A 21,968-nucleotide genomic window follows, 5' to 3' on the forward strand; every position below is an offset into this window, starting at 1 on the left:
CTACCAGAAACTAAAAATAAAGGCATCAGAAATGTATTGTCTCACAGTTCTGGAGGCTAGAAGTCCAAGATCAAGGTACCAGCAGGGGTGGTTCCTTCTAAGGGTGGGAGGGAGCACCTCTTCCAGGTTTCTCTTTCTGGCTTCCAGGGGATTATCAGTGGTTTTTGGAGTTCCTTTGCTTTCACATGGCATTCTCCCTGGGTCTCTTCACATTGTCTTCCCAGTGCTTGTCAGTTTCTGTGTCCAAACCCCCCCCTTTATTTGTGCATTTAGGGTCTTTATTGCTGCGAGAGGGCTTTCTCTAGTTGTGGCGAGCAGGGGCTGCTCTTCATTGCTCTGCTCGGGCTTCTCATTGCAGTGGCTTCTCTTGTGGTAGAGCACAGGCTCTGGGCGCCAGAGATTCAGTAGTTGCATCCCGAGGGCTGTTGCGCACAGGCCCAGTAGTTGTGGTATACAGGCTTAATTGCCCCGAGGGGCATGGCCAAGGGAAGCTGGGGCCAGGGGATGCCAAGCAGGAGACTTGACCTGTGACCTGGCAGGGCTGGTGGAATGGAGTGCTGGCCCCAGGCTCCCAAGTGATCCTGGCTTTGAGGAGCAGGGCTCAGTTACCTTGCCTGCTCTGGGGGTGGGGTGGGGCTTGACTTGCAGCTGGATCCTACCGTACCTGCAGCTGAGCAAGGCTGCGGCACACGGGATCCAGGGGTCCAGCCCAAATCACACGCAAAATCATGCCGCTGATCTATGGCTTTTCAGTGAGTCTTCAATTTCTGGAGCCTTCACCCTCCCCACTCCTTGCCACCGAGGGGAGGCGGTGGGGGCCACAGGGGTTTGGTCCTGGCCCCGCCTCCCCCTGCTCTGCCTCCTGGCTCCAATTTCCTCTCTGTGGCAGCCAGGGGCTTCCTGTCAACTCCGGCTGTCTGAACAACTTCCTCATCTTGCAGCAGGTGTCTGGATTGCTTCTGAGAAACGCAGACAGGCTGGGAGCAAGCAGAGAGCCTCTGGGATTGTTCAAAGGTGCTCTGTGGAAGGAACAACAGCTCAGCTTGATGGGGGCCCGCTAGGCTCAGCCGTTGGGTAGAGGGGAGCTGAACTGAGCCTGTCTGCTCTGCTTCTTCCTCCATCTCCCCCAACTCAAAGACCACCTTCTCTTTGCAGATTAGCAGAGTCTGGCTGCCAAGGTAAAGTTGCCAGAAAAATACAGGAATTTGAATTTCAGATCAACAACAAATAATTATTTTTAGTAAAAGTTCTATCTCAAACATTGCACGAGATATACCTAGACTAAAGAATGATTGGGTGTTGATCTGAAAGTCACATTTAACAGAGCATCCCGAATTTTCATTTGCTAAATCTTAGGATGAGATGGCTTGGCTTTCAGTGTTCAAATCAGATTTCTCGGAAAGAGAATAAAAAAAAAGGAAAAAAAAGAAACCAAACACCTGGTGGAGAGAGTAGTGTCTGACAACAGCTGCCCCTGCTCAGGGTCTGAGGGTGGAGAGACCTCTTCCCGGTGTGGCGGGGGGCACCCCTGAGATACACAGAGAGGCCCAGACTGGGAGTGGGTACCCAGGTTCAATCGTGAGTCAGCCACCAACTTCCTGTGGGTCACCCTGGGCAGGGTGTGGCCCTGCCTGGCTCCCAGCATGCTGTCTGTGGCCTCAAGCACCTACTCATTCATCCCACTGGTCCCAAGAAAACCCTCCGTGTGTCAGACTCAGGCTTGGGAGAGGAGTGTGACTCCTGAACCTTTGAGCAACTGGCCAGCAGTTGGTATGTGCAGGATAGAGACACGAAAAAGGATTCTGGGACTTCCACGGTGGTCCAGGGGCTAAGACTCTGCGCTTCCAATGCAGGGAGTGAGAGTTCAATCCCTTTTTGGGAGACTAAGATCCCACATGCTGTAAAGTGTGGCCAAAATATTAAAAAATAAAAGGATCCCCATGATCCAAGGAGATAGAATTTCCTCTTCCCTCCTCCAGATAGAGAGTTATTCAGCTCCCACTGGGCCCTGAACCATTCTTTTACTGGTGCCCGTGGCCACTCAGTGATCTCCAGGGGCTTCCTCTTGGTGGCATCACCTACTGTGGCATTTAGAGTACTTAGCACTGGCACTGCCATCACTGGCAAAAAGCCCTCTCGGCAGGTACTTTTTCTTTACAATGAGGGAGTTTCAAGATGCTCTGGAGGGACTTCAGGATTGGGTTGGATCGACACAAGCTTGAGTCTCCCAGACACCCACCTGTAAGTGTCTACGGACTTCTGATCACCTGGGTCTGGGCCAGGGAGTCTTTGATGGCAAGCTGAGGATGGTATGGTCAATATTACATGCTTCTCCCAACATGGATGGATGGTAGGAAAAATGGTCTTTTGTGTGTCCGTTGCTCAGTCGTGTCTGACTCTTTGCGATCCCAGAGACTGTAACCCACCAGGCTCCCCTGTCCATGGGATTCTTCAGGCAAGAATACTGGAGTGTGTTGCCATTTCCTCCTCTAGGGGATCTTCTCAACCCAGGGATCGAACCTGCGTCTCTTATGTCTCCTGCATTGGCAGGCGGGTTCTTTACCACAAGCACCACCTGGCAAGCCCAGATGATGAGGTACAGGGGGCCAGATCCAGAAGGGTCCAGAGCACAGGGACTTCTGTCCCAGTGGAGTTTGAGGTGTGCTAACCTTCTGGGACGTGGAGGCATTCTGGTTCATCCACGACATGGAAGCTCTCTGAGCCTGTACCATAGGGATTTTTATGATGACTCCATTATGTAAGCAAGACTGATGAAATCATTGGCTACTGGTGAATAGTCAAATCCAGTCTAAGGTTTGTTCACCTGTCAACCAGCCCCCTTCCTTAGGGGCAGTCCAAAAGTCACCTCATTAACATAACGCAGATACATTTCAAGGGCTTGTTATGAACTACAAAAGACATTTTGTTGTCTCATCAGGAAATCCCAAGGGTTTTAGGAGCTGGTACTGGGAAAACAGATGAAAGCCAAAATATATATTTCTTTTCATATTGCAATATCACACGGGTCGCATGATCATTCTATGTTTAACTTTTTGAGAAACCCACAGAACCTTCACCATTTCCCATTCCCACCAGCAATGAAGGAAGATTCCAATTTCTCCACATCCTCATCAACCCTTGCTATTTTCTGTTTTATTTTTTATAATAGCCTTCTTCGGCTCACAGGTCAAGAATCTGCTTGCAATGCAGGAGACCCGGGTTCGATCCCTGGGTCTGGAAGATCCCCTAGAGAAGGGAATGGCAACCCACTCCAGTATTCTTGCCTGGAAAATTCCATGGACAGAGAAGCCTGAGGGCTACAGTCCATGGGGTCACAAAGAGTCGAACACGACTGAGTGACGAGCACAGCTAGAAGGTGATACCTCATTGTGGTTTTGATTTGCATTTCCCTAATGACTAATGATGTTGAGCAGCTTTTGATGACTTGCATATCTTCTTTGGAGAAACAGCCACCCAAGTCTTCTGCCGGATTTTCAGTTGGGTCGTATGTGTTTTCTCTTGAGTTGTTGGAGTTCTTTAGATTCTCCACACAGCAACCAGAGTGAGTTTTAAAAAGCATCATTGGAAAAAAAAATAAATAAATAAAAATAAAAAGCATCATTGGATGCTATTGCTCCCCTGACAAAATAAAACTCTTTGGCGGCAGCCAGGGCACTGTGGATGAAGTCTTGCCCCCCCAGCCCCATCTCACCCCACCTCCACAGAAAGAAGCCCATGTCCTCCCCACTCCCCTCCCCAGGGCCCCATGCCCTGCTCCCTCTCTCTTGGGGCATTTGCCTGCCTTCTGCTCTTTGCTTGGCCAACTCCTCCTGACATTTAAGGGTTCAGTTTCATCCTTGTCTCTTCCCCGGCCGACTTTAGCCTTGGTTCCTTATATCTTGTTCATTTCCTTCACAGCTCTGGTCTTGTAGTTACATGTTGGCTGTTTTGTTTTTTATTTTTTAATCAGAGGATGAGATGGTTAGATGACATCACCGTCTCAATGGACATGAATTTGTGCAAACTCTGGGAGAGAGTGGAGGACGGAGGAACCTGGCATGCTACAGTCCATGGGGTTGGAAAGAGTCAGACATGACTTAATGACTGAACAACAATTTATTTATTTATTTGGCTGTGCCAGGCCTTAGTTGTGGCACATAGGCTCTTTTAGTTGCTGAGTAGGGCAAGTTGTTGGAGAAGGAAAGAGTGTCAGAGACCTCCCTGCCCGCCAAAATGAGGCTTCAACAACCTATCAAATGGGAGCAACTATCTGCAAATCATACAGTTGATAAGGTGTTAGTTAACGTGGTACTAGTGGTAAAGACTCCTCTGCCTGCCAATGCAAGAGATATAAGAGATTCTGATTTGATCCCATGGTTGGGAAGATCCCCTGGAGGAGGAAATGGCAACCCACTCCAGGATTCTTCCCTGGAAAATTTCACGGACAGAGGAGCCTGGCAGGCTACACTCTATAAGGTTGCAAAATGTCAGACATGACTGAGCAACTTAACACATACAACACACATCCAAGATGTATAAAGAACTCAAAAGTTAATAGCAAAAGTAAACAATCTGTTAAAAAATGGGCAGAGGGGGAATTCCTGGTGGTCCAGAGGTTAGAACTCCATGCTGAGGGTCCAGGTTCAGTCTCTGGTTGGGAAATTAAAATCCTATAAGCCACGAGGGTGCAGGCCAAAAAAAAAAAAAAAAAGGACAGAGGAAGTAAGACAGAGAAAGACAAACATCATATGATATCACTTAAATATAGAATCTAATAAAAATGATACCAGTGAACTTCTTTTCTAAAACGGAAAGAGTCACAGATCTCAAAATCTTTAGAAAATTGGCATTAACGTATATACACTACTAGGGACTTGCCTGGCAGTCCAGTGGTCAAGATTTTGCCTTCCAATGCAGGGGGCATAAGTTCAATCCCTGGTCATGGAACTAAGATCCCACATGCCTCATGGTGTGCCCCCCGCCCCCCAAAAAGGAGAGTGCATTTCAGGGAGTCCTGTGGCAGGCCAATGGCTAGGACGCCTCACTCTCACTGTGGGGCTTCCTTGGTGGCTCAGATAGTAAAGAATCTGCCTGCAATGCGGAAGACCCAGGTTCAATCTCTGGGTTGGGAAGACCCTGGAGAAGGAAATGGCAGGCTACAGTCCATGGGGTCGCAAAGAGTCAGACATGACTATGCAACTACCACTTCACTTCACTTCACTTCACTCTCACCGTGGAGGGCTTGGGTTCAAGCCCTGGTCGGGGAACTGATTCCACAAGCTGTGTAGTACTGTCAAAAAATTCCCCAAACACAAAAAGCAAAACACATGTTAGTTCAGTTCAGTTCAGTTCAGTTGCTCAGTTGTGTCCGACTCTTTGCGACCGCATGAATCGTAGCATGCCAGGCCTCCCTGTCCATCACCAACTCCCGGAGTTTACTCAAACTCATGCCCATCGAGTCGGTGATGCCATCCAGCCATCTCATCCTCTGTTGTCCCCTTCTCCTCCTGCCCCCAATCCCTCCCAGCATCAGGGTCTTTTCCAATGAGTCAACTCTTTGCATCAGGTGGCCAAAGCATTGGAGTTTCAGCTTCAGCATCAGTCCTTCCAATGAACACCCAGGACTGATCTCCTTTAGGATGGACTGGTTGGATCTCCTTGCAGTCCAAGAGACTCTCAAGAGCCTTCTCCAACACCGCAGTTCAAAAGCATCAATTTTTCAGCGTTCAGCTTTCCTCACAGTCCAACTCTCACATCCATACATGACCATTGGAAAAACCATAGCCTTGACCAGACGGACCTTTGTTGGCAAAGTGATGTCTTTGCTTTTTAATATGCTATCTAGGTTGGTCATAACTTTTCCTTCCAAGGAGCAAGTGTCTTTTAATTTCATGGCTGCAGTCACCATCTCCAGTGATTTTGGAGCCCCAAAAAATAAAATCTGACACAGTTTCCACTGTCTCCCCATCTATTTCCCATGAAGTGATGGGACCAGATGCCATGATCTTAGTTTTCTGAATGTTGAGCTTTAAGCCAGCTTTTTCACTCTCCTCTTTCACTTTCATCAAGGGGCTTTTTAGTTCATCTTCACTTTCTGCCATGAGGGTGGTGTCATCTGCATATCTGAGATTATTGACATTTCTCCCAGCAATCTTGATCACTGTATTATATAGAAAATAGATAACTAACAAGGACCTACTGGATAGCACAGGGAACTCTACTGAATATTCTGCAATAACCTATATGAGAAAATATATAAATATATACACACACACAATGGATTATCAGCCACAAAAAAGAATGAAATCCTGCTATTTTCTACAACGTGGATGGAGTTAGATGGTGTTGTTGTTCAGTCGACAAGCCGTGTCTGACTCTTTGCGATCCTATGGACTACAGCACACCAGACTCTTCTGTCCTTCACTGTCTCCTGGAGTTTGCTCAAATTCATGTCCATTGAGTCGGTGATGCTATCTAATCATCTCATTCTCTGGGGCTGGACACAAAGAGTCGGACACGACTAAAGGGTCTGAGCACACATGTACATTTAGGAGATATTAGGAGCTACTGTTTCAGGCTGTGTGTTCAATAAGCTCTTTTTTTCCCCTCAGGGGACAGTAGGACATTGTGTGGCATCTTCTGAGAGCACCTGCTGGGCCGGGACTGCCTGGGGAGGCGGCACAAGAAGAGGCCCTTCTTGCTGGACCACAGAGCGGGGCAGACCCTTGTCAAGTAAAGCAAAGGGGGCGGGCCAGCCAGGCTGAAAGCCGGGGCAGAGGCGTGGAGGTATGTGAGCCTCTAGAATGTTCTGAGAACAGCGAGGACATGGTTTGGCTGGAGCCCAAGGCACACTGGGAGATACAGAAGGAGCTGTTGGGGGCTGGGCCCCAGATGCCAGAGCGAGGCTGGAGGATTTCCTCCGGGGGCAGCGCAGGTGGGCGTGTTCAGAGTTGTGGTTGAGGAAGATTTCCTCTCTGCGGCACCTTCTCAGATGCCAATCCCAACATCTGTGAGCCAAGGACTTGGCTATAATTGGGGATTGTGACAACACCTCTAATTAACAGTTTTAAAAATATGTGTATGAGCCTGTGTGTGAATGTGTAGACGTGTGAGTGTATGTGTTGTGTTTTCTCTAGTCCTTCCAGCTGTGGCCTCCTGTTCATGTCCTTTTCCTGTGGACTGAGAAGAGTGTCTTAGCAACTTTCCTGGGCAAGCCTTGAACCGGCTGGTATCCATTTACCCCCTCCCCTTTTAAAATGTACCTCTGTTCTTTGTCAAAACAAGGAGGAAACCAGATGAGAACCCCTCCCAGTTGTAGGTTGCCCACTGCTTTTCCGTCCGGAGTTGGTGAGGGTCAGCTCCATGTAGGACCCACCCTGGGGCAGTGCTTGGTGGCCTGAATTCTCTGAGTCAGCCAGGCTTAGTTTTGAATCCTGGCTCAGTGCTCAATTTTTCCTAGTTGTGTAACCCCAGATAATAGCCCTTGATCTCCTTTGAACCTCAAATTCTTCATCTGGAAGAGGAAGAAGGAATATTTACTTTGCAGGGCTGTGAGGATTAACATTGCACACAAAAGGTCTTACCTAATGGCTCTGACATTGTAGACGGTTAGCATAGAGTGGTTATTTTATTATTATCTGCAACAGTGTAAGCCAGGTGGAATGTTTTTGGTACCTCTTGTAGCACCGAGTGTTTATCCTGGCTCCCATTTCCTGCATCTTAAGTGGGTGTTTGAGGGACACGGATGTTGAAACATTGGGCTTCTGGCGTCCAAACACTTGACCAGAATTCAAGCAAGCAGACTTTTATTGTGGAAAAATGGGCAGAGGCACCTGTCATGGTTCCCCAGAGATGGGCTTGGGGGAGGGTGGCGGGGGCAAGCTTACTGGATTCACTAGGAAGGAGGATTTAAGAGTTACAGGAAAGGAATTTCCTTGTGATCCAGTGGTTAGGACTCCATGCTGAGGGCACAGGTTTGATCCCTGGTGGGGGAACTGAGATCCTGCAAGCAGCGAGGTGCAGCCAAAGAAAAAGTTAAGGGAAGAATCATAATACATGTTTTTGTTTGTTTTCCTTTTTTTTTTCAATTTTAAAGGAGATGAAATGTAAAATTTATGAAGTAGAGAGTATCTGATTTAGACTAGGTGGTCTGGAGAGGCCCCCAAGGAGGGGACATTTCAGTGATAGGTAAAATGGGGAGGTGCTGGAGAGACGGCCAGGGAGACAAGATCAAGAGGGCACAGGGGACATATCAGCCAAAGAGAGTCTTAGGGATGCTGGGGTCTGCTTTAATCCACACCTCAACTGCTACCCAACTTTCCACTCCTGCATCCTCCAACCTGGATCACCCAGAAACGTCAGCAAGAACCCGCCCCTTCCTGAGACCATCAGCCTCTAGCCCTGCTCCTTCCCTGTCTTCATGCTTCAGTTTCCTCATTGAAAAATCCTGAAGACTAGCCGCGCTCCAGTCCCAGCCCCGGCCCTGAGCCGGCCGGGGCCGCCGTGCAAACCGGCTGTGCGCCGGGGACGCGCGCACCATGGATTTGGGACCCGGCTTCCCCAGGCAGCCCGCCTTTTGGTTGGACAATCAGCGGAGGTGGGCGGGGAGTTGACCAACCCCACACACGCGCTACTCCATGAAGATTCTTGAGCTTTCTTTGAAGAAAGGAGTGCATATGCTGCAGTGTCTCTGTGGAAGGAGCCTGAGGTCCAGCAGCAGCCTAAGTGAACCCCAGCTGAAAGGAATTGTGACAAGGTTATTCAGCCAGCAGGGATATTTCCTGCAGATGCACCCAGATGGTACCATCGATGGGACCAAGGACGAAAACAGCGACTACACCCTCTTCAATCTAATCCCTGTGGGCCTGCGTGTGGTGGCCATCCAAGGGGTGAAGGCCAGCCTCGATGTGGCCATGAATGGTGAAGGCTATCTCTACAGCTCAGACGTTTTCACTCCAGAATGCAAATTTAAGGAATCTGTGTTTGAAAACTACTATGTGATCTATTCTTCCACACTGTACCCTCAGCAAGAATCAGGCCGAGCTTGGTTTTTGGGACTCAATATGGAAGGTTAGATTATGAAGGGAAACAGAGTGAAGAAAACCAAGCCCTCATCACATTTTGTACCAAAACGTATTAAAGTGTGTATGTACAGAGAGCCATCACTACATGAAATTGGAGAAAAACAAGGGCGTTCAAGGAAAAGTTCTGGAACACCGACCATGAATGGAGGCAAAGTTGTGAATCAAGATTCAACATAGCTGAGAACTCTTCCCTTTGTTCCTCTCTCATCCCTTCCCTTTCTCCCCCTGTCCTTTACCCATTTCCTTCCAATAAATCCACCCAAGGAGAGGAAAATAAAATGGCAACCCAGGATCTATTGGCTAAGATTTTGCACTCAAAATCTTCCTTTGTGTAGGACAAGAAAATTGAACCAAAGCTTGCCTGTTGCAATGCGGTAGAAAATGCACATGCACCAAGACTAGCACACCTAAAAGCAGAGGAAAAAATAAATCAAGACTCCACAAGCATTAAAATAAACTGTGTTGTTATTAATAGAGGACTAATTGTAATGAAGACATAAATATAATAAGGATGAAATAAAGTTATTACCTTAAAAAAAAAATCCTGAAGACCATTTCCCCCAAAGAGCACTGACCTCTTATCGAGCCACGAACACAAGGCTTCAAAGAGGTGCCACGGTCCTTTTCCATCTTTTCTTTCTTGTTCCTTGCTGGGGCCAGGTGGGAGGGAGGAGGCCCTCTAACCTGGAGGTCAGTAGACAACCTCTATAAAACTTGGACTCTTTTTTTTCTTTTTTAATGTATTTTGGCTGCTCAGTAATTGCAGTAGGCAGGCTCTTAGTTCCCTGACCAGGGATCAAACCCAGGTCCCCTGCATTGGGAACCTGGAGTCTTATCCCCTGGACCGAGGTCCCCTGATTCCTTATTTAAAGAGGTATCTGGAAGGGCTGTTCTGAAGCCCCTGCCAGCAGAGCTCAGGCTCACCTTCCTCTTTTCAGTAGAAGTGGGGCAGCGGGCAGATGAGGGAGGCTCCCTGCAGGGGAGCAGGTGTATGAGAATTGCTGCCCTTCCCCCCTCCAGCCTCACCCTCGCTTTGTCCCTGCTCCGATGATTGCTTTATTACTGTTTTCAGTCTGATATAATTCCGGCATTTTCCATAATCTTGATCTTTTCATTGATACCAGATTTCTATACAAAGATTTGTATATAACATGATTATGTACCCACCAGAATACATTCCCCAGCAATTAGAACGTTTAAGATGCAGCTCCTAACGTTGCTTCTGCACATTCCTCATTTATTACTTTTGAAAGTATTTTGTGATTTTTTTTTTTTTTTTGGTGCATGTGTTTACACATTCAATAACAATTCTCATTTAGAGTTGCAAAACACGAAGCCAATTTTGAACCCAGACAGATGGCAGCTAAATGAAGTTTAATTAAAGAATGAGTGCTTTGAATCAAATCACTTTAAAAAAGTACAGTACACTGAGATTCCGGGGAGGTTGCATAAACAGCATCTGGGCTCTCTTGCGGAAAGCAGGGCCTGCTGGCAGATCTGGGGGGGAGGGGAGGGGATGGGTGGGCACACTGTGGACTAAGCGAGCAGGCGGGGTGGGGGGTGGAGGGGAGGCGGCCAGCGGCCCCTAAGCACATCCTCGGTACTCAGCCCGGACACACCTCCCAAAGCCCAGAGCCCCCGGGACGGGAAGGGAAACGCACACAGGTCACCTCTTGGTTCAAAAGCTTTGACTTGGGAAGGGAGATCCCCTTTATTTCTGCAATGAAGCCTGGCACCAAGGCTGGCACGAAGGTTCGCTGCACCAACCCGCCTATTTGCATTCATCCGAAGGATGACAGAGGAGGAGAGTCCGGCCTTTCGGGGTTCCAGCGCCCTTCCCCGGGGCTCCCCGCCTCTCCGCGCAGCCGCCGGCGGCACCGTCTGCAGCACGCGGAGCCCCGCCCGCCCCGGGCAGGAGCCACTTCCGGCTCTGGCCGCAGATCTGAGCGCGGGGGCGGGGCGGCCCGGGCCGGTCTAGACAACCGGGAGGCGCCAGCCCGGCGGCTGGGGCGCCAGGTGGGCCTGAGCCTCGGGCCGGCCGGGCTGCAGGGATGCAGGCCAGTGGCCAGGCTGGAGGCGCGCTCACTGCCCGCTGGCTGCCGTGGAGAAGAAAAGGGCACAGATCGGTGGGGTGGGAGGCAGAGGAGGGGGACAGACAGGGAGGGCCGGGAAGTTGGCGGAGTGCTGCAGGGGAGGGAACCCCGTGGGGGCTTTTTAATGCAGGGACAGACAGGATTAGACGGAGGAAGGCTGAGTGCCGGGAGAGAGGGTCTGAGGGCGAGGTGGCAGTCACCATGCTGTCCTTGATCTCCTAGGCAGTTGATGCCTAGAGGGCGGTGGGTGGTCAATGGTAGGGGGTCGCCCCTCCCCTGATCCTGGAGATTAAAGGCAGACTGGGCTCAAGGCCAGGGAACTGAAGATGGAGTGGAGGGCCCCAGCGGGTCCTGGGGCCACTGGGATGTGGCAGAGAGAGGAAAAGTCTGGGTGGGGGCATGCCAAGCTTGTGGTTCTGGCTTCTTGTGTCTTTCCAGGAGGAAGAGAGTCTGGAAGGCTGGGACAGGACCTTCCCTCTCGGCTCCGGGCCCTGGGCTGACCCAGAGGGCTGGCAGGAGCTCCTGGCCTGTTTGGATTGTGTACTTAGCTGACTCAGGACTCAGTTCCTCCACATCGTAGGCTTCCTGCTGGACCCTGGCTGGACGCCGCAGTCCACCCTGACCCCTCCACGCCCCAGCACTAGCGTCTAACTGACCTCCAAGCCCTGTTGGCTGACCTCCTTGTTATTCTTCACCTGGCCCAAACCCCCACCAGCTCTGCCTGGAACAACGGCAAGAGCCTCCCACATGGACTCCGGCTTCTGTCTCCTCTGCGGGGGAAGGCAGGCCCTTCCAAAATGCAGACCTGGTCTTGGTTCTCCCCTGGTACGCCATCCCGTGGCTCTCACCCGCGTCCCTCCCCACCTCTGCCCAGCCCACAAGGTCTTCCACCAGGACGAGGGGGGAAAGGATACAATGCGGCTGCAGAGCACCAGACTGGGCCAGCAGAACCCACGCTGCATCTCTGCCGGGGTTCACCCCTCATCATAGCACCACATGCAGGGCACAGCCTGTGGACTACCCTAGCCTACCTTTCCATCTCACTTCCAGCCACTCTCCTCCTTTCCCTTGCGGCAGTGACTCCTTCTCGTTCCTAGAACGCCCAGGTTCTCAGTCCAGCCTCCCTGCCTATGCACATGTGGCTCTCCCCCAGGACGGTGTCCAGCCCCAGCCCTCCCAGCTTTATCCTGCCAACTCCTAAGACCCTGATGCTGGAAAAATTGAAGGCAGGAGGAGAAGGGGATGACCGAGGTCGAGGTGGTTGGACGGCATCACTGACTCAATGGACGTGAGTTTGAGCAAGCTCTGGGAGACAGTGAAGGACTGAGAAGCCTGGTGTGCTGCAGTCTGTGGGGTCGCAGAGTTGGACACGACTGAGCAACTGAACAACGGCGTGTTCAAGGACTGTTTCTTGAGTCTGTGCTAGGTAAAGGCACCTTGATATGTGCTTCCACGTCCTGTCCTTCCCCGGCTTCCCCATCAGGACTGAAGGAGTGGCCAGTATGGCAAGCCTGAATGACTGCCAGACCCTTTTGACTTGTCTTTCTGAAGTCCAGTCTCATCACTTCCTTCACCTTTCCACCTGTCACCAAACTGGTCTTTCTGACCGGTAGCTGTGACCCACCACTCTGCCTAAAGCTGAGCTCTAGCACCCTGAGCTCACCACCCTGAGCTCTAGCAAAAACCTGGGGCTCCCCAGGTGGTTCAGCTGTAAAGAATCTGCCTGCAAATGCAGAAGACGTGGGTTCAATCCTTAAGTTGGAGGGCTCCCTTGGAATAGGAAAGGGCAACCCACTCCAGTATTCTTGCCTGGAAAATTCCATGGACAGAGGAGCCTGGTGAGCTACAGCCCATGGGATCAAAAAGAGTTGGACACAACTGAGAGACAGAGCATGTACACACAGTAGCAAAAAGCCACCTCAGGGACTTCCCTGGCAGCCTGTGGTTGAGACTGCATGCTTTCAAAGCAAGGGGTGCAGGTTCAATCCCTGGGCCAGGAACTAAGATCCCACATGCCGCACAGCAAGGCCAAAAAACAAAACAAAACAAAACCCGTGTCACCTCTTCAGGCTCATTCCAAAGACCCCATCTCCACGATGTCTTCCCTCCAGCTATGGAGATTCCATGCCTGCTTATCATATCTACCTTCTTGACTGTACCTGTTATTGGGGCCAGGACAAGACGACCCCCCACCACAGAGGCTCGGCCCTGCACTTCGCCTTCTTCTGGTACTGCATTCTGAGGTCATGTGACCCCAGCAGCAGCAAAATGAATGAAGCCTGTACCCAGGGCCCTGTGGTCAGGGCCGTGGCCTCTGTTCTTGGCAAAGACGGAAGGCCTGGGCAGGCCAGCTGAGCCAAACTTCCTGACCTCATTCCAGGGACGGCAGCTGCAGCCACAAATTCCAAAAGAGAACAAGCAACAGTTAGGAACAGAGGCAATGCTTTTTTTTCTTTTTTTTTTTACTTATTTAAAAAGGCCTTGGTGGCAGGAATATAGTGTAAAAATCATTGGAAAAACTAAAAGGCATCGATACATATCCGAATATACACTTTGTACATAAATTACATTTCCTTTAGTCTTTCTGAGTGAGGTCCTGATTCAGCACTGAGGTCTAGTAATTCAGAGGTCCCGGGAGTTGCACGTTCAGGCCGGCATAGTCCACCATGTACATTGGCCATTGCTAGAGAGAGGGGGGACAGACAGCCTGGGTTAGGACTCCAGGTGACTCCGAGAGCCCCCTGGGACGCTTTGTGAAGGACTTCTTCGGATGCTTTTTATTTTGAGGCTGTGGGAGGCCAAGAGAGGGGGGTGTGACCTAAGGTCTCACGGTTCACCAGTGACCGTGGGGCCAGGGCTGGAGCTTTCTGACCTGTTCCCACCTGTGCCCCAGGGACCAACCGTGTGGGCAGACATGTGGGGAAGAAATCGGGGATCGCTCAGAACAGGTGGCCTGAGCCCCATAAACTCAGCCCCCTCCAGGCCCCAGGTTCTAGAGCAAGTCTTCCTGTCTCTCTGGGTGGTGGGAGGGTTGAGGGACCCTCTGTGAGCACCCTGGCAGGAACAGAGGCAAAGCCTGAACTTCTGTGCTTTTCGGCAAGAGGTCCAAGCATAAACAAACTCTAAAGTCGTTTTCAACTGGCTTCCAATATTCTCCCCATTTGGACCCAGGTTTTCAAAGCTAATATTTTGAAATCAGAAAGAACGCTTGACTTGTGCCTTTAATGAGGCTTTCCCCTCGAGAGGAGCCACGTGGCTGAAGAAACCAGTCACGTGGCAGAGCAGGTGGTGCTCTGGAAGTGGGGTGTCCGTCCACCACTGACCAGCGTGAGGCCGCAGAGTTAATGGGCCCCTGACCCCAGTTTTCCTCGTCTACGTACTGTGGGTAACACCCACACCTCGCAGCCCTGTGGCTCAGAGCATGTGATGTGAGCACAGAGATTAGTCTAGCATCTGACTGCCCTGGGAACAACTGGGAGTCTGCTCAAGATCCTATCGAGTGGGAGGAGGTGTCAGGTCCCTTCCCACTCTGAGGCCTCAGCTTGCCCATCTGCATAGTGGGCCTGTGAACTCCTTCCCCGGGGTGCCTGTGAGCGCCTGATGAGAGAAGGGGTGGACTAGCTCACAGGTGGAGCAGGGAGGTATGTCTGCAGACCCTGCTCAGGGCCCGGCGTCTCCCCGCACCCCGGACCCATGCCCCAGCGTAGACGACCCTGCCCGAGTGCCGGCTGAAAGCCAGAGGGAAGAGCGGTCAGGTCCTGTTCTGCGCAACTTTACCACGAGTGAGATCTGGTTGGTGGATGCTACCGACTCCGGGTTCGAGGATGAGGACGAGGAAGATGAGGAGGAGGAGGAGACGGAGTTCCCTTCGGAGACCCGCTTTCTCTTGCGCTTGGGAATGCTGCTGTCTTTGGCTGGTGGGAGAAAGGGTTGCTGATGCCGGGTGCCAGGGCCACTGTGTCTCGGCTTCCTGACCCCCCCTTGGAGAAGGCCTTGTTCGCAGGTTTGAAGTCCCCTTCTCAGCACTCAAGGCTCCTGATCCCCCAGCGCTGAGGCCCATCTCCACAGCTGCCTTCCCTGAGCAGCCCCCATGCCCGACTTGCCCACCCTCCTCCTCCCGTTCATTTATTGCTTTGCTGACACTATAGCCTCCTCCTCCAGGGAGGCTTCCCCAGCAGGCCCAGCTCAGGCCCAGGGTTTCCTTATACCCTCCCTGGACCAGGTAGAGTCCAAGGTCCCAGGCTCCCCCGAACTCCCAGACTCAGAGGCATACAGTCTTGGGTCTCAAGGAGAGCCAGGTAATCGCCCTGCACCTTCATTTTGTCACAGGTAAAATGTGAGTGAGATTCTGCAGGTTTGCTGGGAGTGTCTCATGAGATAATGTAACTGGTCTCCAGTAAATACTCAGCAGCTGAGAACTGCTACCAGTATGGTTGCTACTGTTAGCGCCGATGTGTGATGACCCAGATCTGACAGTGCTGTGACAAACGACAGGTCACAGGCACTGGTGACCTTTCTTTCCCAATGGAAAGAAAGCCTGGTTTAGAGCCAGAAGCCTGAAGTTCAAACTCCACGGCTGCCACTTACTAGCTGTGTGACCCTGGGAAAATGATGAACCTCTCTGAGCCGAAAGGAGAAAAGTGTATGATATGAGACTCAAAGGAGACTAAAAGTATGAAGGAGCCCAGTATCAAGCCCAGCACAGAGTAGGACCAGCAGGGGTTGTGCTGTTACTGAATCCAATTCATGTGATTATGAAAGACTTAGCAAAAAGATTTGCGGCTGTGTACTGGAAACTTCCCTGGTGGTCCAGTGTTAGGACTCTACACTTCCACTGCAGGAACTGCAAGTTCCACCCCTGGTCAGGGAACTAAGATCTCCCTGCACGGTGTGGCTCCCCCCAGAAATCTGCAGCTGTGTGCTGCGTAAGTGGAGATTGGGCTTAACTGACTGGATACAGCTTATTGACACAGCCCATCGGAAGGTCTTAATGACACAGATGAGGGCATGCTGGGCCTGGGTGGGCGACTGTCTAGCTGGTGAAGCAAAGCCAGAGGCTGGGGTCTGGATGTGGTATGAGTGGAGATCCCGGGACATAGAAGACTATGGAGGCAGAAGGAGCCCAGCCTGTGAGCCAGGGAGGAGGGATTTTTGAAGGAGGCTCCACATGCAGACAACTCAGAGGTGCTCGCCACGGGCTGTGGCCACCGTGGGGGTCACTTTAAGACCTTAAAGATGGCCATGGTTGGGGGTAGTGGATATGTCTTTGATAAAGTGAAAGTGTCAGTTGCTTAGTTGTATCTGATTCTTTGCGACCCCATGGACTGTAGCCCACCAGGCTCCTCTGTCCATGGGGATTCTCCAGGCAAGAATACTGAAGTGGGTAGCCATAACCTTCTCCAGGGGATCTTCCAGGCCCTGAGATCGAACCCAGGTCTCCTGCATTGGAGGGCAGATTTTTTACAGTCTGAGCCGCCAGGGAAGCCTGTAAGTCTCTGATAATGTGTTCCAAACTCTCCTCCCGGAGGCCTCCATGGGCCTTCTGCCGTGTTTGCCTCTGACTTGGGAGCAGCTCCCAAACCTAGTCACCTCCCTATCCCATGCCATGCCCTTGGCATCGGCACATGCTAGAAGGCTGTGGCATTCCGGGGGAACCCTGACCATTTGGAGTTAGGGCCTCAAGTCTCAAGCTGGGGTGGGGTAGCCTCGCTGAATCCTGTCACTGTCCCCACTGAACAGCCACGCTGGGGCCTACAGTCCACGGTGGCCTGTGGTTCAGATGGATGGTCAGCACACCAGGCTCGAGGAGGCCCTAGCTCACTGTGTGGCCTTGGTAAGTCCCTTCCCCTCCCTGGGCCTCAGTTTCCCAGCTGTACCATGAGAGGTGGGACTAGATCAGTGTTTTCTGTTTTTTTTGGCCATGCCATGTGGCCTGTGAGATCTTAGTTCGCCAACCAGGGATTGAACCCAGACCCACAGTAGTGAGAGTGCCAAGTCCTGACCGCTGGACTGCTGGGGAATTCCTGTAAATCCGTGTTTCTTAATCAGAGATGCACCTCCCAATCCCCGGGGCTCCAGCCTCTTGAGTCCTCTGACACACCTGCTTGATCAGAATCCCAGAGTTTCCCAGGTTCCAGGACCCCAAAAGGTTCTAGAAGACCAGGGTCTAAGTGCAGGTGTCGCCCTGAAAATGCAGGCAGGGTCCAGGGGCCCAGCCAGTCCTGGGCAGCGCCCACCTGCCTCACCCCTGCAGGGCATAGGTCACCCCCTCTCCCCTCCCCAGGTGGCTTCCCCCATCCTACCTGACGCCCCCTCCTGCTGGCTCCTGCCTGTCCCTCCTTCTCTCTAGCTGATCTGCCAGGCTCAGCTCTCCATGGCAGGGCCTCTCCGAAGGGCAGCTGCAGGCTTCCTGGGACCTTCTGGGGATACTGGCCTTGCGGAGGGAGGTCTCAGGCTCCCTGGGGAGGTTCCAGGCAGGAGGACTACACTTTCCTCTATCGCGTGCCCCCTGGCCCAGATGTGTCCCTAGACTCTGGTCCCCAAGAAGCAGAGGGGTGGCCTCTTCAGCCTCTGACTTACCTGGCACCTTGGTGTCACTGCAGATTTCTGCAAAAGGTCTGAAAAAGAGAGAAATGAGGCGGCAGTCAGAACACCAGGTTGCCCCTCCATTTCACCTGCTTCCTAAATGTGGGCGACATTGTGAGATGAAGAGGCTGCCATCAATGCCGGAACGTTAGCCAGGAAAGCCCCGGATGAAAGCGGTCAGCGTCCCCGCCCAGAGCAGGCGGATGATGGTGAGCCTGACACCGTCAGGGCCAAGCCAGGTAGGTCGCCCCTCGGACTGGTTTCCTCTAGAAAGCGGGGCTGTCGTCTGACCAAGTGATCCGAAGTGTGTGCCTACATTTATGTCAATGGATATGTGAGGCAGTACTATTTTTTAAATATATCTTTTTTTTTAAAAAAGGAACCTGGAATTTTTTTTTCTTTTAATGTTTATTTTTATTTATTTAGTTTTGGCTGTGCTGGGTCTTGGTTGCTACCGGGCTTTCTCTGGTTGCAGCGAGTGGGGGCTGCTCTCAGGTTGCAGTTCCAGGGCTTCTCATTGTGGTGGCTTCTCTTGTTTCAAAGCACAGGCTCCAGGACACGCGGGCTTCAGTACTTGTGGCTCCCAAGCTCTAGAGCACAGGCTTAGCTGCCACGCGGCATGTGGGATCTTCCTGGATCAGGGATCGAACTCTTGTCTCCTGCGTTGGCAGGCGGTTTTTTTACCACTGAGCCACCAGGGAAGCCCTAATATGTCTTTTACTTTTTATTTTAATGATTATTTTACTTGCAGCATTATTATAAGAACCCCCCCAAATTAGATGTAATATAGTCAAGGCTATGGTTTTTCCAGTGGTCATGTATGGATGTGACAGTTGGACTGTGAGGAAAGCTGAACACCGAAAAATTGATGCTTTTGAACTGCAGTGCTGGAGAAGACTCTTGAGTCCTTTGGACTGAAAGGAGATCCAACTAGTCCATCCTAAAGGAGATCAGTCCTGGGTGTTCATTGGAAGGACTGATGCTGAAGTTGAAACTCCAATACTTTGGCCACCTCATGCGAGGAGTTGACTCATTGGAAAAGGCCCTGATGCTGGGAGGGATTGGGGGCAGGAGGAGAAGGGGACGACAGAGGATGAGATGGCTGGATGGCATCACCGACTCGATGGGCATGAGTTTGAGTAAACTCTGGGAGTTGGTGATGGACAGGGAGGCCTGGCGTGCTGCGATTCATGGGGTCGCAAAGAGTCGGACATGACTCAGCGACTGAACTGAACTGAACTGAACTTATATATACATATTTATATATAATATCTATGTATTATATATTTACTTATTATATACAATATATTATTATATATTATGATGTATAATATATTATATATTAATATAATTAATATAATATATATTAATATATACTTATATATTTATATAATTAATATAATATATATTAATATATACTTATATATTTATATAAATATATGTATATAATAGGCATTAAAAGAAAAAAGAAAAGTGGAAACATGGAAGGAAAACCCCAAAAGGTCTTCTCTCTGGTAGGTACATCTATTGGGGGTGGGTGGGCATTTTCTCCTATTTTCCAGAAGTTACTTCAGGGGGTGAACATACATGGGCAGGGAGGGAAACCTCTACTTTTCATTTGAGGCCCCGCTGAATAATGTGGGGCTTCACTTGTGGCTCAGCTGGTAAAGAATCTGCCTGCAATGCAGGAGACCTGGGTTCTATCCCTGGGTTGGGAAGATCCCCTGGAGAAGGGGAAGGCTACCCACGCCAGTATTCTGGCCTAGAGAATTCCATGGACTATACAGTCCATGGGGTCACAAAGAGTCGGACGTGACTGAGCGACTTTCACTTTCACTGAATAATATGATTTCTCCCCCCAAATCAATAGATCTTTTACTGCATCTTTAAAGTATCACAAGTCCAAACAATCCTCTGGCATCTTGCTATTTCTGTAGCTGGACAACTCAGATCAATTGAATAATACAATTTTTTGGACACATGCAATTATTTTATTTTACTTTATATTATTTTATTAAAAATTTTTTTTGGCTGCACCAAAAAAAAAAAAAAAAAATACAATAGCTGTATTTTTTAAATAAAAAAGCCACAATACGTGTGGCTTGTGGAATCTTAGTTCCCTGACCAGGGAGCAAACCCAGGCCACCACAGTGAAAATGCTGAATCCTAATCACTGAACCGCCAGGAAGGTTGAGACTCTGAGCTTCCACTGCAGGCAGTGAGGGTTTGATCTCTGGTCGGGGAACTAGATCCCATATGCTGAAACTAAGCACAAGCACTTCAGCTACTGAGCCCTTGGAGCTGCAATGAAGACCCAGCATAGCCAAAATAAACGAATGCGTGAATAAATAAATACAAAATTTAAAATAAAAAACCCTCAAAAACATGGGAGTATAAAATTGAAAAGAAAATATGGGTAGAAGAGAAAGTCAAAGAAATGCACCACCAGTGTTAACTCTAAATAGGAGGATTATGGGTTATCTTCCTTCTTTCTACCTTTTTGTATTTTCCAGGTTTGCTGTGTGTAAACCCCCAAAATAATCAAATAAACTATTGTGTTTAAAAAAATATATAGGGATATACAGTAAAATACAGACAGTGGCTATCTCTAAGCTTGGGGGTACTGAATTATTGTTATTTTCTAAATACAGTAAAACAGGTAAAAATGAGTGGTATAGTAAAAAAAAAAATCAAATTTAATTAAAATTGAAAAAATAAATACCTATGAATGCTGAAGCCATGTGTTTCAGTTGAAAGGGGTTAGAATCAGGACATCTGGCACTATAGCCTAAGTGCTCCTGTCCCCGAAGAATTCAAATGTTGAAAAAAACCTAATCCCCAGTGTGATGATATTTATTGGTGGGACCTTTGAGAAGTGATTAGGTACAGAGGGCAGAGCCCTCATGAAAAGGATTAGCGTCCTTATATAAGAGGCCCCAGATTGCTTCCTCATCCCTTCCACCCTGTGAGGACACAGTGAGAAGATGCTCACTTGTGAACCAGGAAGAGCCTCACCAGACATCAAATCTGCCGACACCCTCATCTTGCACTTCTCAGCCTCCGTAATAGTGAGAAATAAAGTTCTGTTGTTTAAGCCACCTGGTCCATGGTATTCTGTTACAGCAGCCTGCACCGACTAAGACGTCTGGGTCTGGAGCCCGGCTGACCCACTGTGACTTACACTGTCCCTTTCTCACTCTGGATATCTGCTTCCTCATCTTTAAGAGGAGACTGCTGGGACTTCCCTGGCAGCCCAGTGGTTAGGACGTGGCCTTCCAGTGCAACAGGTGCGGGTTCAAGCCCTTGTCAAGGGAGTTAAGATCCCAAACACCTCGAGGCCAAAAAACCAAAACATAAAACAGAAGCAATACTGTAACAAATTCAATAAAGACTTTAAAAATGGTCCACATTGAAAAAAAAAAAAAAAAGATGAAAGACAGCTAGGCTGTCTACTGGATTCTGTGCAAGCGAGAGTTTCCTCTCTCTCCTTTTCTCAACGATTCTCTGTTTCCGACTGCTGGCTGGGCCGGCTCTGGGGGCTCCCCTCCCAGCTCCAGACAGCACCCACCCCACACCCCCGCGGCAGGTGCCGGGGGCACTCACTGGAGCTGGTTGATGATGACCATTCGGACATGCTCGCGGGCCTTCAGGATCTTCTCCAGCCGGTGGATGTCGTATGTGTTGGGGTTCCGGAAAGGGATGTCGTCGGGCAGGCCCGTGACCTCAACGGCGTCTGGGCTGTCCCGGATCAGTTTGTAAGGGACCAGCACGGGCCGGTTCAGGCCCAGGGCCTCACCTAGAGCGCACAGGGGGTCAGGGTGAGGGAGGATTCCCTGGTCCAAGGCAAGCTCTCTGGGGAAGGGCTGGGACCCAGCACGGCCCCACTAGGTAGCCACAGCACCCCAGGGAGTTTGTAAGTCAACGCACACACCACTGGTTTGTTTTTTTTTTAATCCAATTAGCAAAACTAAAAATCCAGGGGTGGGGGATGAGGAGGGAAGGATTGGGAGTTTGGGATTAGCAGGTACGAACTATTATATACAGGATGGATAAACACCAAGGTCCTACTGCATAGCACAGGAAACTATAATATCCTGTGATAAACCAGAATGGAAAAGAATATGAAAAAGAATATATATATATATATATTTATAAAACTGAGTCACCTTGATGTACAGCAGAAATTAACACAACATTGTAAATCAAC

General features: G+C 50.1%; 1 protein-coding gene and 1 pseudogene across 4 annotated transcripts in view; one reads left to right on the top strand and one right to left on the bottom strand.

Annotated features, from left to right (window-relative positions):
• The first annotated feature begins 8,596 nt into the window (after window positions 1-8,596).
• LOC122701705 lies at window positions 8,597-9,597 on the top strand (annotated as a pseudogene).
• Window positions 9,598-13,378: 3,781 nt separating this feature from the next.
• The window catches only part of GTF2IRD1 (GTF2I repeat domain containing 1), a 115,437-nt gene continuing 106,847 nt past the window's right edge, over window positions 13,379-21,968 (bottom strand). The window contains exons 23-26 of one of the 4 annotated variants that reach the window (XM_043914937.1): window positions 21,365-21,557; window positions 17,756-17,793; window positions 14,954-15,090; window positions 13,379-13,859 (exon numbers count right to left, since the gene is read on the bottom strand). In XM_043914937.1, the coding sequence (XP_043770872.1) occupies window positions 13,791-13,859; window positions 14,954-15,090; window positions 17,756-17,793; window positions 21,365-21,557 (437 nt within the window). In that variant the 3' untranslated portion in view covers window positions 13,379-13,790. The remainder of the gene's footprint in view (window positions 13,860-14,953; window positions 15,091-17,755; window positions 17,794-21,364; window positions 21,558-21,968) is intronic. The other 3 variants (XM_043914935.1, XM_043914936.1, XM_043914939.1) reach the window with 3 other exon arrangements.

Source organism: Cervus elaphus, chromosome 10 (genome assembly GCF_910594005.1).
Source record: "Cervus elaphus chromosome 10, mCerEla1.1, whole genome shotgun sequence".
Classification (NCBI taxonomy): Eukaryota; Metazoa; Chordata; class Mammalia; order Artiodactyla; family Cervidae; genus Cervus; species Cervus elaphus.